The following is a 15,601-nucleotide window of genomic DNA, read 5'->3' as shown; positions in this document are numbered from 1 at the left end:
CATTGGTCAAAAGTTCATTTTTGTTGCATAGGCAGAATGGCTAAGGGTATAGGGATTGTCATGCAGAGTGCCAGCACTTCAGAATTTACCACTACACCACTGACTCTTACCCCAAAACATGATCATTCTTTGAATATGTGATTAAAATATGTTTGGTCATTTTGAAACTTTGGATTTATGTCTTGAATTCAACCCACTGAAGCTCTTTCTTAAAAAGAACCCAGTGGCTTGGCACTCTTACAAGACTGTCCCTTGGTGGAAGAAAAACGCACCCACATGCTAGAAAAGCTTCGCCAGACTTTTAAAGGCTTTGAAGCCTATTTTATAAATCACCCTTTATTGTTCTTCATGAAAGCATGGATTCAGAAGAAAAATAAATAGTATTTGTGGAGGATAGGGGGAGAATCTATGATTGCATAATTATATAAGATTGCTTTTCTATATGAATATTAATAGGTTGGTACCTGCGTTTTCTGCTGCAAGAGATTAACACAGCTACTACCTATCTGGAAATGGCCTCAAAATATGGTCCTCCAAAATCACCCCTGCACTAAGGCAGAGAACAGATATTCTGAATCTGGATTATCACTTAAAAACAACAACAACTAAGCATTTTAAGATTCCCTAGATAATATGTTTATTCCAGTTCTGGAATGGGTCAACTTTCCAACTTTACAGCTCTCCCCACTCCCATTATCATAAGAAATGAGAATTGTACAGGTTTGCTGCTGAAGCCGAGCCTCCCATGTAACTGTTCAATTTCAACTTACCAAAGACTGATAAGGAAATGTCACACTAACCCACACTAAAGAAGAACATATTATACCAAGCAGAGGGCCTTCTTGGTGGTGGCGCCTGCCCTGTGGAACGCCCTCCCATCAGATGTCAAGGAAATAAGCAGCTATCCTATTTTTAAAAGACATCTGAAGGCAGCGCTGTTTAGGGAAGTTTTTAATATTTAATGCTGTATTGTTTTAAACACTCAATTGGGAGCCGCCCAGAGTGGTTGGGGAAACTCAGCCAGATGGGCAGGGTATAAATAATAAATTCATATTATTTATTTATTTATTTATTTATTTATTTATTTATTTATTTATTTATTTATTTATTTATTTATTTATTATTTTACTAGAGAGAGGGAAGAAGTACTTACCTAAGAATCTGTGCAATGTAACCATGTCTAACTGAAAATGGTGGATAAGCCCATGTACATTGAAGAGGTGGCACAGCAAGGTTACAAGGCTGTTTCCTGAGGGAACAGAGAGACGTGCATTAACTGGATGAAAAAAACCCATACAGTGGTACCTCGGGTTAAGAACTTAATTCGTTCTGGAGGTCCGTTTTAGCTAATGGGGCCTCCCACTGCTGCTGCACCACCGCCATGCGATTTCTGTTCTCATCCTGAAGCAAAGTTCTTAACCCAAGGTACTATTTATGGGTTAGCGGAGTCTGTAACCTGAAGCGTCTATAACCCTAGGTATCACTGTATTTAGCAACCTTGTTAATTGTGTTACTGTCTTGCCCCGCTAGCGCTGTCCATGGATATGCAAATTATTAGAATCATAAAATTGTAGAGTTGGAAGGGCCCTGAGGGTGATTTCACTAGAATGCAGCCTTCTATAATTCATAATGGCTTTGCTGGGGACCCAGAAATGCAGGCTCCATAAGCCTGAAAACCTTCCTTCTGCTTCTCAGTTATGTTAACGCATAGACTCATGTTACCCCAATGGCAAGAAAATCCCTCTCATAATGGTATTTTCAGAAGCGTCCCCCAAAATAAGGGCCATAGGACTGGAGGGGGCATAGCTTGGTGGGTAATCTAAATGGCTTGCCCAAACAAGATCCCCTGTTCATATCCTACCATCTCCAGTTAAAGACAGTGAGACTGCTGGTGGCGGTACTGGCTTGTGGTCCCACAATGTGCCTGTAGGGTAGATAGCAATTTTTTGCAAATAGTTTGGTGTGGTGAACTGTCTTGTATTCACATTCAAAATTCCAAGGGGTTGTCTTCAACTACAGCCTTCTCAGAGTAAACCCGTTAAAATTAATGAATCAAAGTCAGTAGTATCCATTAATGTAAATGGGTCTACGCTGAGTAGAACTAGCACCGAATATCCTCCTACATGTCTAAAAGTTCTGCAAATTCTGGAAACTAAAATGAATGGTTGCTATTTAAATTGCTCTGCTTCAAGAGCTAGGAGGAGATAATAGCATATATTTTTTTCAACCAAATAACATTGAAAAACAATTCCCAAGAAAATTGCATCGTAGTTTTCTTAAATTATTTGCAAGACAAATTCTGGGTTATAGCAGAAAATGGTCTGGATATGTTTTTTTGTTTTTTGTTTTTTAAAAAACAAGATCTAGGCAATTGAGGGAAATGAGTATTTCTATGCTTCAAGGATGCCAGGAATAATGGTGTCAATAGCCAAATCTCTACTGCCTTTTGACATCTCTTCAGCATACATATATTTCAGCCTTTTCCCATAACCATGGGAGCTAGAAACTGGGCTCTTGAAAATGGATTGCATTTTTTCAGAAGTTTGCACATGCCACCAGATTCTGTATGGAACAGATTCTGCAATACATGATGATGCGACTGCAGCGATGCACACTTCTAAACCCCTCCCTTCATTTAGGAAAACTGACACATAGGTAGGTAAAAACTACAGCAATAAAAGATTTAAGGATGATGGAGAAACCTAAAGGCAATGATTAAGAATCAATAATGTTCTCTGAAAGGTATTTTGTGCAACTTACCATTTGTCAAGCGGTCAAACAGGAAAATGTCAAAATCCCACATTCCCACTTTGGATAGCATATACTGGGAATATAAAAATAAAAGGCAGAATGTACAAACTAAGTATTGACAGATTTACATGAAAATCAGTACCTTATAAATTATGGGGCTCATGGTTTCTAGGAAACTGCACACCCTCATTTAAGAGTTGTGGAAGTGGGCTGAATTTGCACAGTGGTAATGGAAAGGCACTCTATATATGTTCAGAAGTAACCATCCCCTTTCACATGCCCTGGATATGAGCTCACAAATTATTATTTACTTTCTTATCTTTGCCCTGGCCTTTGACACCTGAGATACGTGCTTTCAGGACCCACCCTGGTCCTGTGATTGTAATCTGTTTTAACTGCATTTTGAATTTTAATTTGTTGTAACCTGTCCCGGGTGAAGGGTAGGCGATATATTTAATAGCAACAGCAAGGATAACAATAAATAATTAGATTTAATAATTAATAATAAACCTGAAATAATTGTACTAATTTAAGAAAAAAATATTAGAAATAATTTAATACATAAATTGTACTATTTGGTACATTTATGACATTTGAAAGTGTAAGTACCTTTGTTTTAATTAAGTAATAGTTCAAATGTAGCCAGTTTTTAGAGAGGAACCTGCATAGCGAACACCGCCATCCTATACATGTCTAATCCAAAAGTCTCAGAAGCAAGCCCAAAATGAGACTTAGTCTTGGCTGGTTGTGCATAAAATTGCAGTCTAAGACACTTACGTATAGCTTAGTATTTGTCAGTTGGGAAAACAGCACTGTAAACAAAACTAGGTTTTTATATGGAAAGCTCATTATCGGAACTCACATTATTGGGGGCAGGGAGGAACTCAGAAAATGGGGGTGGGGAACCTATGGCCCTCCATTCATTTCTGGACTATTGCTCCCTTTATCCTTGACCCTTCATCCTTGATGGGAGCTGGAGTCTGACAATATCTGGATGGCCATAGTTTCACATCCCGGCTGTAGTGTAATTAACAACAATTTAGAAAATCAGCAAGACCATCTAATCTACCTGCAAACAAATCAGGACGAATGCTCAATAAACAGGTTCTCTAGAAGCACCCATAGAAACCGTAGAAAATTAGCTATGCTGAACCTGCTTTCTTTTTATCCCATTCCATCCAAGCAGATTATATATCCTTGAAATAAGTTCTTAGCATATATTTCTCTAAAAAGAACCAGCATCTTAAAGAACCACTGCTTCTGCTTTTCACTTTCAGCTTTACAGACTTCAGAAATTTATTTATTTCGTATATATTTTACATACTGCTTAACGCTAGAACCGCCTCTAAGTGGTTTAGAAAGAGAAATTGAAGGTTTGCCCAAGACTGAAATGAGCTTCTCAACACTGTGCCCTCCAACATTTCAGACAAAAACAGGGACACATTTGCAAAACCTCAACTGGTTGAAACTTCCTGACATAAGAATGTAAGAAGAGCCTGCTGGATCAGGCCAATGACCCATCTACTCCAGAATCCTATTCTCAGTGGCCAACCACTGTGGCCTGCATGAAAACCCACAAGCAGGATTCGAGCACAAGAACACGCTCCTTCCTGTGGTTTCCAGCAACCGGTATCCATTGCTGCATTGCTGCGTCCAGCTGAAAGTATGCTTTGCTGAAACCTACTTTTAACCCTTTTGAAAAGTTTGTTTGCTGAAATGCCTGCTCTCTGCTGTATTAATTTACACTGCAATACCTGGTCCAGTGCTGTTTTAGAAACCATGAAGGCAGGGGGAGCGCATCCTGTTTTGCCGCTTGAGGCAAAATAGGAAGTGCCACCTTTCCCCACCCTTCCGTTCCCATACCTCTTGTGCCACTGGCACTCCTTCTTTGCATGCCCTTCTGCTTCTGCAGTTTGGAGTGAGATCTTACCCAAAACAAGAAAGACTTTGCGCACTCACAAATCTTGCGTGATTACAGCTGAAATCAGTGGCGCTTCTGCGGAGGCAGTGGGGCATCCATGGGACTGCTGCTTGAAGCATCCACAGCAGTGTGCCTAATGGCAGAGCCAGCTCTGTTTGAAGGTATGGCTTCTTTTCACAGAATCACAGTCAGAAGGGACCATGAGGATGATTAAAGATATACTAGAATAAGGGTAACCAACATGGTGCCATTCAGAGTCACACACTTTAGATTCCTACAACTTGCAACATTCATAACTATTGACCATGCTGGCTAGGGCTGATAAGAGTTGTAGACCAACAACATATTGACCGCACCATGTTGACTACCCATGTGCTACAACACACTTGGGTCATTTCCCCTCCCTCAGCAGTCCCCAAACCCTACCACACATTGTTCAGGAGAGGCTTCTGACCCACTGGAGAGGCATTTCAGGGGGTGCAAGTGGTTACAGGGGGAGGAGGGGGTGAGAAACATTCTTTCCATGAACTTCCTTATGTTAAATTATCTCAGGATCCAATTCCACATATCTAACATTCCTTCATGTTGAATTCAAGCGAATCTTCAGCTGATCTCTTTGTTACATTTAGAACAATAAGTCTTTAGTAGGGAGTTTGTTGGAGATGCCTCTTACCCTTGCTTGCCCAAGGTAGCCTTCATCCAGCAAGTACAGCGAAGCCTGTGGTACGATTCCACGCAGTAGCCTGGATGCATGGAAGTATCTCTGGAAGCTCAACAGTCTTTTTACCTTTTTCTTTGTTCCAATTTCCCCTGAGTAAATGGTATCTGTGGAAAAATGACAGGTACAAAGATCTTCACTAAACGAATAAGCAGGAACTCAATGAAGACCAGATTTTGACTATGCTGAAAATGCAGAAGTACTAGGACCGTGGGGTTTTCTCTTCCAAACAGATATGTTTCTGCCACTATATTCTACTCTCCCAAGGGCAACAAGAAAACAAATTATAAACTGTCAAAGATATGGAGCATCAAAGCATGGATGCTTTAACATGTTCTACTGGAAAAACAAATATAAGGATAGAGTGAATTATTTAAGTGGGTTTTTCAGTGAAAAACAAAAAAGCAATGTGATTCAGAACACCTTGGACTTGCAACCAGCATGAATATTTGATAGAACAATGTTCTAGGGAATGCTGAGTAAACCATGCTGAGGGGAGCACTGGAAGATAGAAACAAAGCCAAATTTCAAACAGAATGAAACATCTGCAGTCATAACAGAAGTGTGAAAAATATCCTTAAAAATGCATGTTATATTTAAATAATGTAATGGTGGCACTGACTAAACACACATGACCAGATGGTATCTGGTACAAGATGCTCCATGATAATGTACAATTCATTATATTTTTATGTTTCCCAACTTACCTTACATAGGCGATGTTCAGGTTGGGGCAATTGTCTTGGGCCTCGTACATAGAGGCACCCAAACAAACCAAGACAAACTTGGTTATGTTTCAGTGTTCATCATAAGCTACCCGCCATTTACTGGGTCTGACTTCAAAAAGAGACATCTTCTCTTTTTGTCCCTTTGTTTGGCCTCCCCTCCTCTCTCAGACTGCCAGGAGTGAAGCGGCTTGACCCAGACAGTCTGAGAGACCAGTTCCCAAAGAATCTGCAATCAATTGTTTCTAACAGAGGCTGTGTGCATATTACTGACTTAAAATATAATGAGGTTATCTCTACCCTGGCTGTGTTTCAAACCACTTTCGTATTTATCAGTATGGTTTGATGTATTTCAAAGTCACCTATGTTGTAATATTCATTTACTGACTCACACTTGAGTGCATGAAAGGGTTAGCCTGCCCTGAGCTCAAGTTGCCAGTGTAGGTGAAGTTACTAGGCTTCCAGCAGCCTTTGCTTCCTCCCCTCTCTTTCTTTTCTTTCTCCTGCTTCCCTCTCTGTTACAAGAGAGAAAACAATCTCTTCCAAACCTCTCTCTTCAACAAGCCACTGTCTGTTGATACAAGTGGAGGAGAGGGTGTGTTTATGTCTTCATCATATGACTTAACAGTTTCAAATCAGACTGAAGCTGGTATAGGGGGAAATGCATCAAAGTGCAGCATTTCCCAATAATCTACAGGATAGATATGGATTGTGGCTAATGTTCTGTGTTCACAGTCCATTGGTGGGAGCATACTGGGTGTGGTGTTAATGGAAGCAGGGATACAGCCTGACTTGTGCTTATTGGTCAGCAGTTGCCTCTGCTTGTGAGTTTCCTCTCTGAACAAGAAGTATGCTCTAAGCTTTCCAATCCAGTTCAGAAATTCCACTGAAGATTAGACAAAGACCCAATGACCACTATTAGAGAAGCCACTTTGTTTCTAGTCGACCACTGGACAGGAATTTATTCCACTGAAAACCTACTAAATTCAGTAGGGAAACCATCAAAATTAGCAACATTGTACTGGCCAAATTGGTTGATACCTGACAGCACATTAACTGCCGAATCTGCAAACAGATTAAGGTAAAGTACTGCAAACTTAGGTTTAGTTCCACTGACTCTAGAGGGGCAGCAAATCATTCTGCAAATGCAATTGTATGATAGAACTGCATTGTGTCGCAGTAATAAATTTGACAATCAACCATCTAAGGAATTTTCAGATTGAGTGTCTTAACCTAGCTTCCTAAATCTTATCTGTAGTTTTATAGTAAGATACATTTCAAAGTGTAAAATTATGGCTGATTACAGAGTAAGTGAAAGGAAATAGCCATTCTTTCCCCCCGTTCCTCCTTAAGGAAAATGAACATAACCTGCAATAACAGAAAACCCTGTTTTTCATTTATCATCTTAATAGTTCATCCACTTTGTTCTCTCTCTTCCTTGTGTCAGCTGGAAAATCTCAATGTTATCATCAGAACACCCTTTCCTTAGAACAGAAGGTCAGGTAACAAATTAAGCAACTCACCGCTATGTGTGTGTGTGTGTGTGTGTGCGCGCGCGCAAGTGTAAGTCATATATGAAAAAGGATCAAGTAACTAGTCAGATTCTTGTACAAATATTGTCCAAGTAATATAAAAAAAAATTGTGGAATTAGAAAAACAATCCTTTATTGTATTTGCAAGTTAACACTGGGACATTATTTTAGTGAATTAAAATATCTCAGCAAGTTGATTTGGTTTTCTCAAAAAAAGGGGGGGGGGAAGGGAAGGGAAGGGAAGAGTCTAACCTAATTTCAGTAATGGTTTCAAGTAATTAAAATTCGAAAAACATAGATATTTTCACCATAACTGAAGTCCTTTGAGAATCCTACACGAGGATTCCATAACTATGTCCTGTTTCATGGTATTCCAGCTTTACTTGTACATCTTCTAGCTAAAAGTATCATCAAATACTTTAATATATGTCTAATCAGAAGTAAGCCTGATTAAATTTTATGAGACTTACTGCTTCTGCACCATACTTTTAAAGCACATTTCATTTCCCAAAGAATCTTGAGAACTTGTTAAGGAATCTTGGAATTGTATACTACAGTATCCAGGATCCCATTTGGGCATGAGGAAAGAAATGAGCTTTAAATGGATGGTGCATACACAGCCTTGCAGCCTAACTTAAGCAAATGAAATGATTCATGTTATTGGGTTTGAAAATAAAATGCCATTTTACTAGTATTTGATTTGAACACACACACCAAGAAATCCAAAAGGTATGCTGGAGTTTTTGTGGATATTCTTTTTATGGTGTTCATGAGTGGGTGAGCTGAAAAATTCTCAAGGCACATCTAGATGGGTCTGATACCAGTATCAATTTCTGTGCTTTCAAAACCTGTAAGTCACATATGCAGTGCCCTTCAGCCTGTTTGATTCTTTACTAAGTCCATCTTGGTAGGCACCAGTCTGACACAGGCTGAACTTTCTATGGTGAGCATGGGGATGTCTCGGAGAAAAAAATGCCTTTCCCCAGGGCACTTTCCCCTCTCCAGCTGTGCATTAGTGCCTGACAGGGATTTCAAGAAACTGGCATCTGAGTGCACCAGACACTACATTTGAACACTATGATATTGGTTTGGAACACAGTATCAACTTTCATGGGGGTTACGTTCTGGTGATCACACCTGAAGCCAAAACTGCATATACAGTAGACAAAGCACTGGGTTCAATGGCAGGTGGGATGTCCAAAATATTACACCCCCCCCCAGATGTCTGCCCTATTTCTTCCCCACTTTCAATTTTTTTTTAATTGCTAAGTGCATAAAGTTGAATGCTTGGAGGTTACAGACTTACTGTAGTCTGTTCTGCCAAACTTGGGAGAGAGAGAGAGGGAGAGAGAATGTGCTCTAAAGTAGACAGATGAGCCACAAGTCAAGTTCAAAGTATACAGTTCACTATACTTGAGCCAGGGTTACCTAAAGACATTTCGGTGCTTGAAGCAAAATCTCCAAGTGGTGTCTCCCTCAAGCCCCAAGCTAACTTCTATGAAGGAAGAAAGTTCAGAGAATGAAAATATAACCCAAGAATACTAACTGTACTTGTATAGTTGTTGGTCAAAGGAAATCTGCATCCTAGTGTTAATATTTTTAGATATGAAAGTGACTTTCACTGGACAATCTTGTGTAATTTGTCCTAATGAACAATAAGAGATGTAGGTCTCATTATCAATCACTTATAGGAGTTAATAATGAAGTATATTAATATGGTTCATAGTCCCTTTCTTGGGCTGTAGTTCTAGGTGCTTAATAACAAATTCCCCATTAGGAACATAACAGGTTATTGGTTTGTGAGGTTTTTAGTTCTTGCTTTTATTATGTATTTGTTTTTAACTTGCATTTGTATGTTGTGAACCGCCTTGAGATCTATGGAAGAAGGGTGGTATAAGCAAGCAAGCAAGCAAACAAACAAACAAACAAGGAAAAGCACCCCCCCCCCAGTTCTCTGGGATTCACTCGCCCCCCTGCCACTGTACCACATGGAATTCCCTCTTGTTCTTAATTAAGGCAATCAAGAAATATGTGCTGTATCAGTCATTGACAGATTGCATCCTAAGATAATGAAAGCCAATTTTAATCACCACACATGAGTCACTGAAAAGATTTGGTTCAGTGATTCACTGAGCAACTTAGTCAATTGGAGGATTGCTGCCTTACCAGGAGAATCTGTTTGGAAATCCAAGCTGGGCTAAGCTCCAGTAAAATGGGGGGAAAGGATGCAATAAACATCTGATAACAGAAGCACTATAAATAAATGTGAAATTTACCCTTCATACTATACAGATAACCTGTTCTTCTACAGATGGCCATGTTTAATTACACACACATATCAGAACTCTCACTTTGAGAGAATTGAGAGGTTTACAGAATTGCGACATGGTTTGTACACTGAAATGTGCTACAGATTCATACAGGTTAAAGGCACAGTTCAGATGAAGGAAAGCATTTTAAGTTATGTTCAATAGGATTTTAGAGTGCTTAACTGTGGCTTGATTGTGGCCCATACCACAAGCAGAAATTCCACCAAGTGAAAGGAACATTGAGCTAAAACCATAAATCTTCATGAGTTGCAAAATTCAGGATTACATATTCTAGAAAACTCCCAGGCCTCAAAGAAAACAAGCCCCACCTGAAATCCCAAGTGGAAATAGCACACCTGATCCCGCACGGGGGATTCTTCATCACATAACAGCCCTTTGCTTGTATGTCTAGCTTCCTATTTGACACATAAGGAAGAAGGAGGGGAAACTCCCTAGGATACTTTCTAAGGGCTCATCCACCACATCTGCTTGTCCTGTGCCTAGAAAGCATGGGTCCAAGCAGTCTCCCCCTTGTCCCACTCTTTTCTCAGGGAAAACCCACTCTTTAGCTCTAAACTGGAGGAAATGGCAACCCACAGAAAACCTGGTTGCCATTTGCTCTGATTGAGTGCTAGAGAGCAGTTTTCCCTGGGGGGAAGCTGTGGGACAAAAGGAAATGTGGTTAAATAGATTTTCCATATGTGCCTCTGATTTTATTTCTTCAACAGCAGGCAAGGTAGTGTGTACTGGCTTGTTCTCTTATCTGTCCATGAATTCTAGCCTCTGGGAACATCCAGAACTGAGTAAGCAGTTTTCACCTGATGCCGCAGCTAAGGTAAAATAATTTATGAATGTGAAATTTAATTTATGACTTTGATCATAATTATTAGACTTGTGGTATAACAAGTTAAATAGTGCATTTAAAAAAGCCCCTCTGCCCACAAATCCACTTTCCGATAAGTGATCACTTACTGTTGAGAAGGCGGAAGTCTATGAATGGGTAGGAACCACGTCGCTCAGAGAGAACCCCTGTCTGACCTCTCAGCCGTGCATCTCCTGCAAAACATGATTATTCAGCCAAGATTAGAGACACATTTTCTTCCAAGAGAATGTTGAGATACCTTATTAAGCCACGAGATTAATGGTAGCAAAGGAAAATGTCTACGAAGCCAAGTTTGATTTGATATAGTAAACTGGGTTTACTATACCTGGGGGGAGGGGTGGTCTTTTCTCAGCTTAGGGTCTGTATTTCCTTGTGGTTAGCCATCCAGTTAAAAGTAAAAAAAGTCAAAGTAATGAAGTCTACAGCCATCTGTGCACATTTGATGTTCCTGTGCTGTTCCTACTGCTCGTGGAATCTGCACTGATCTTTTTTTGGAGAGTGAGAGGAGGAAGCGGCCAGTGAACTATAATATGGCTGCATACACCTTATAAGCTTAAAACACAGGTCATTCCTTTTCTCAGTTTGGACTGAAGTTGGTTTGGGGGGAAACTCATCAGATTGGTATTTTGTATGGATAGATACAGAATAGGTATGTATTCTGTGTTACATTGTGTGTACACAGCTTCTCAGAATAGCAGAGGGAACACTGGATGCAGAGTAAACAAGAATGTGTACACAGCCTAAGACACACACATCCTTTATGCTAACGGGTTTTTCAGCACACTCACAAGAAACAAGTCTTTTGCAAGTTTCATGTAAGTTAATGGAAATTGGGCAATAGCTAATTGACAATACAGTGACAGAGTCCAAGAAATGTGAGTCATTTCCTTCTTATGGAGTAATTCAAGACTTCCATATCCCTGGAAATCCATATTTGTATCTGTATCTGGTTAGCAAAACAAGCACATACTGGAAACAATTATAGTACTCCTCGCCTATAGGTCTTAACTCTTGCTCATTGATTACTTCATCAAAAATAGTGAACATATCAATTGATTTCATGTATCTCTAGGCTGATTTGAAATGTCTAATCTTTATTTAATTAAAAATACATGGGGTGAAATAGTGTAAAATTATCATTGAAGATCTGCAAGCAAGAGCATATACAGTGGTTCCTCGGGTTACAGATGCTTCAGGTTACAGAAACTTCAGGTTACAGACTCCGCTAACCCAGAAATAGTATCTCGGGTTAAGAACTTTGCTTCAGGATGAGAACAGAAATCGTGCTCCGGCGGCGTGGCAGCAGCAGGAGGCCCCATTAGCTAAAGTGGTGTCTCAGGTTAAGAACAGTTTCAGGTTAAGAACGGACCTCCAGAACGAATTAAGTACATAACCAGAGGTACCACTGTATTTGTGGCATTTCTAATAGAAGGATCTTTCCTGGGAAATTAACATGCATTTTAAATACCAATATTTCTTTCTTTATTTTTTAAAAATCCCATTCTTCTCCCAAAAAGGCTCCCAAGGTGACTTACAGATTATTATTAAAAACAAAAAAAAAGCCAGAGGCTTACCATTTAAAAGACATGGCACAAAAGGAAAAGAGGGGAGGAGGAAGAAGGAAAAGGCAAACTTAGGCACCAATTTTTAAAGTTACATTTCTTATAAAGACTGGTTTAAAGGCATTTCTCAAAACATGAGCTTAAAAAGAAAAAATATTACTCTGAAATTAGTACTTTCTGGTTCCAATCTGACTAGAGTTTTGCATGATAAGTTGTTCCATTAGTACATTTCCCCATGTGTATCAGTTGCTGGTTCAGGAACAACAGACGTAAATCAAATGGACATCCAAGCAGAACCAAATTAAGACATTTAGAAGCCCTAAGCACTGAAAAGATTATTGTGCCCTCCACATGTAATTCAAAATAAAAGCAATACTAAACCGTAAAATAAAATTTTAAAATAAAAAGAATAAAACAGAACACAGATTTATTGCAACACATGACAGGACTTGATTTCCTCACATTATTTTGACCTACATTACTAGGCAGGGGTAAGTAGTAAAAAGAAAACAGAAAAATGGGGGGAAGAGTGTGGAGTGGATGGTTAGGAAGTCTAAGTTCTGATGTTCACAGCCTGGTGCAACAAGTCACATGTAAACAACCTTTAAAGTGTTAATGCATTTGGATCTGGTCCACTGTTTCTTGCTCCTTCTCCTTGGGGCAGCTTACCATGAAGTACCTCCATCAGAATCTTGGGTACCTACTGCAAGACTTTGGAAAACGTTTCTTTCTCAAGTCTAGGAGTTAACAGCAAGGAGACTAATGCATGCATGAGGGCAGAAACAGGGTGAACAGGTGCATGTGTGCCAGCCCTGCCCCCTCCACATCACCCCCAACCTTCCCACACACAAAAATGTGTTCACATGCTGAGATTAAACCCTTTCACCTAGATAGTGCATCTGCTATTGGGGAATTCATTTTTCATCATTCCGATAATTACATTTATCACTGGCATATTTGATTACCCGCCCACTCTTCCTGATATGTAGTTGAAGTAGTGTCATAGGAGTGTATTGGCTAGTGCTGAGGACATCACTGACAAAAAGCAGCGCCTCCCATGCTCGATAAAACAGATTATCTTAATCTGCAGACACTGTTGTCTTCTTCAGAGGCTCAGCTGAAGAATACTAGTTTCTCCTGTTCTTTTAATTTTTTTAGTTTATAAGAGCTCACTCTACTTTCTTCATTTCTGGAATGCATAACTTCCATGTTTACAAAAACAAAACAAAACCCTAACAACCTGGCAAAAGAGCAATCTGCCCACATCATGCTGTGAATTTCTGTGTCCCTGTTGTGTGACCCCAGTGACCACAGGCTGTGTGTATATAGAAAAGTGCTGAGTGTAAATCACATGCTGAGTACTTGCAAAAGTTACAGGCCAGGTAAAGATTGTTTACCATAGGAGACATTTCCAATAGCAACTCCATGGCAACTGTAACGTATGTTCTACCCTTAAGATTTCGGAGGTTTTTTTTTTTTAAGATATTTATTAAGTTTCCAATTTTATACAAACAAAAAGAAAAAAGCAAAAAAGTTTAAAAACACATACAGTTCACAATGCTTGATTTTCAATGACATATTTCCCTGACCTCCTCATACCTCCCCTTCTTGTATTCCAATTCAAATTATTTACTCAGCAAATCCTTATCTCAAAACATTGCAGCTGGAAACCCCTTAATTTCGATCCAACATCATTCAACATTCTTTAATTTTACAATATTTCTGTAAATAGTCCTTAAATTTCTTCCAGTCTTCTTCCGCCGACTCTTCTCCCTGGTCACGGAAAGATTTCGGAGGTTTGATAGTAGCATCATTAATTGCAGGAATCGGCACATGCATTTTAGGCTTTCTTGCATGCATTCCACCTTCCTGCCTAATTTGTTCAAAACCAAAGCAGAATGGGTGTTACATTTTTCTTTTAACTTCATCTTCTCTTAAAAAGAAAGGATTCTGTAGAAAAGAAACAGAAAACTATAATCTTGAAAAGCTAGTGTTGCTCCAGCCTCTTTGCACCACGAAGAAAAATAATCATAGCAAAGAGAAATGGAAAAAGGGCTGTCTCTTTTCTGCTTGTTGAAGCTGAAGTCAAAAGATATCACTCAGGAATGTTCCGTGTTACAAACAGCTACTTGTCTGTCAGAGCCAATGGCTGGGGCAGCTGCTGGTTCTCCCAAAGGAGACGTTTCTCAGATTAATCTGTTGCCCACTTCGCTTCTTACTTTGTCTGTGTTTAACAAAAGTCTGTGCTAGGTAACACTCTTTGTTTTTAATATGGCTTATTATGTAACTGTGAGCGAGTGTGGGTGCTCTGATGACAGCTTACTGTTAATGGAACATCAGTTTAAGTGACCAAAAACAAGCAGCTGGCTATAGCTAAAGCATCAAGGTCAATGTGGGATGTAGAGAAGAAAGCAAGACAAGACTGGGACATGGCTGGTACCAGCACCAGTTAAGAGCAGGGCTGTAGACCAAAAAACATATTGAGCTGGATAGTCGACATATATGCAATGCTGAGGAGCATGGGGCTACTCCAAACACCTGCAATTCATGGGTGCGCAATACCACACTTGTTACAGAAAACAGACTGAAATGGTTATCCTATAAAAGTCTGTGAGTGTGCAAAGAAACACTGAGAACTAAGGTTGCAATCATAACCCCACTTACCTGAGAGTAAGCCCCATTAAATTCAACAGGACTTAATTCGGAGCAGACATGGCTAGGATTATGCTGTAAGGAACAACTGACGTGATCTATCATGATATTTGTGCAACAGCAACCTGTCCCCCCCCCCATGTTTTTAATGAGATTCACAAACCCAACCCCAGACAGGCCCAATTAGCCTTCTAAAACCTCCGGAAAGGTAAAAGTCCAGGCTTCCTCCCTTGCAGTGCCCTATAATCTTAGCATAACTTCAAGAGCACATTAAGAACATAAGAGCCCTACCGGATCAGTCCAAATGCCCATCTAGTGCCGCATCCTGTTGGGTATATTGCATTTGGAAAAAACAATTCACTTTAGTTTTTGAAAAACAGTTTTTGAAAAACAAACCTTGCAGGTATCAAGATCAATTGCATTGCTGTGCAGATTCAAAAGCTAACGAGCATAACTCAACTGTCCTTGAATGCCATTGCTGCATTTTACCACGTTGCAGACCACAAGGGTTATCACATTCTACAGCTTTTTCCCTGAACCAATGATTA

The 15,601-nt window shown here is 39.7% G+C and overlaps 1 protein-coding gene across 3 annotated transcripts in view; it reads right to left on the bottom strand.

Moving 5' to 3' along the window:
* The window catches only part of PDE7B (phosphodiesterase 7B), a 162,943-nt gene that overhangs the window by 18,602 nt on the left and 128,740 nt on the right, over positions 1-15,601 (bottom strand). For all 3 annotated transcript variants that reach the window (XM_053381992.1, XM_053381993.1, XM_053381991.1), the window contains 4 exons: positions 10,929-11,012; positions 5,346-5,497; positions 2,761-2,824; positions 1,154-1,249 (listed from right to left, as the gene is read on the bottom strand). In XM_053381992.1, coding sequence (XP_053237967.1) covers positions 1,154-1,249; positions 2,761-2,824; positions 5,346-5,497; positions 10,929-11,012 — 396 coding nt within the window. The remainder of the gene's footprint in view (positions 1-1,153; positions 1,250-2,760; positions 2,825-5,345; positions 5,498-10,928; positions 11,013-15,601) is intronic.

Source organism: Podarcis raffonei, chromosome 3, assembly GCF_027172205.1.
Source record: "Podarcis raffonei isolate rPodRaf1 chromosome 3, rPodRaf1.pri, whole genome shotgun sequence".
Classification (NCBI taxonomy): Eukaryota; Metazoa; Chordata; class Lepidosauria; order Squamata; family Lacertidae; genus Podarcis; species Podarcis raffonei.
The sequence above is the reverse complement of the archived record's forward strand: the minus strand, read 5'-3'. Positions and strand labels throughout refer to the sequence as shown.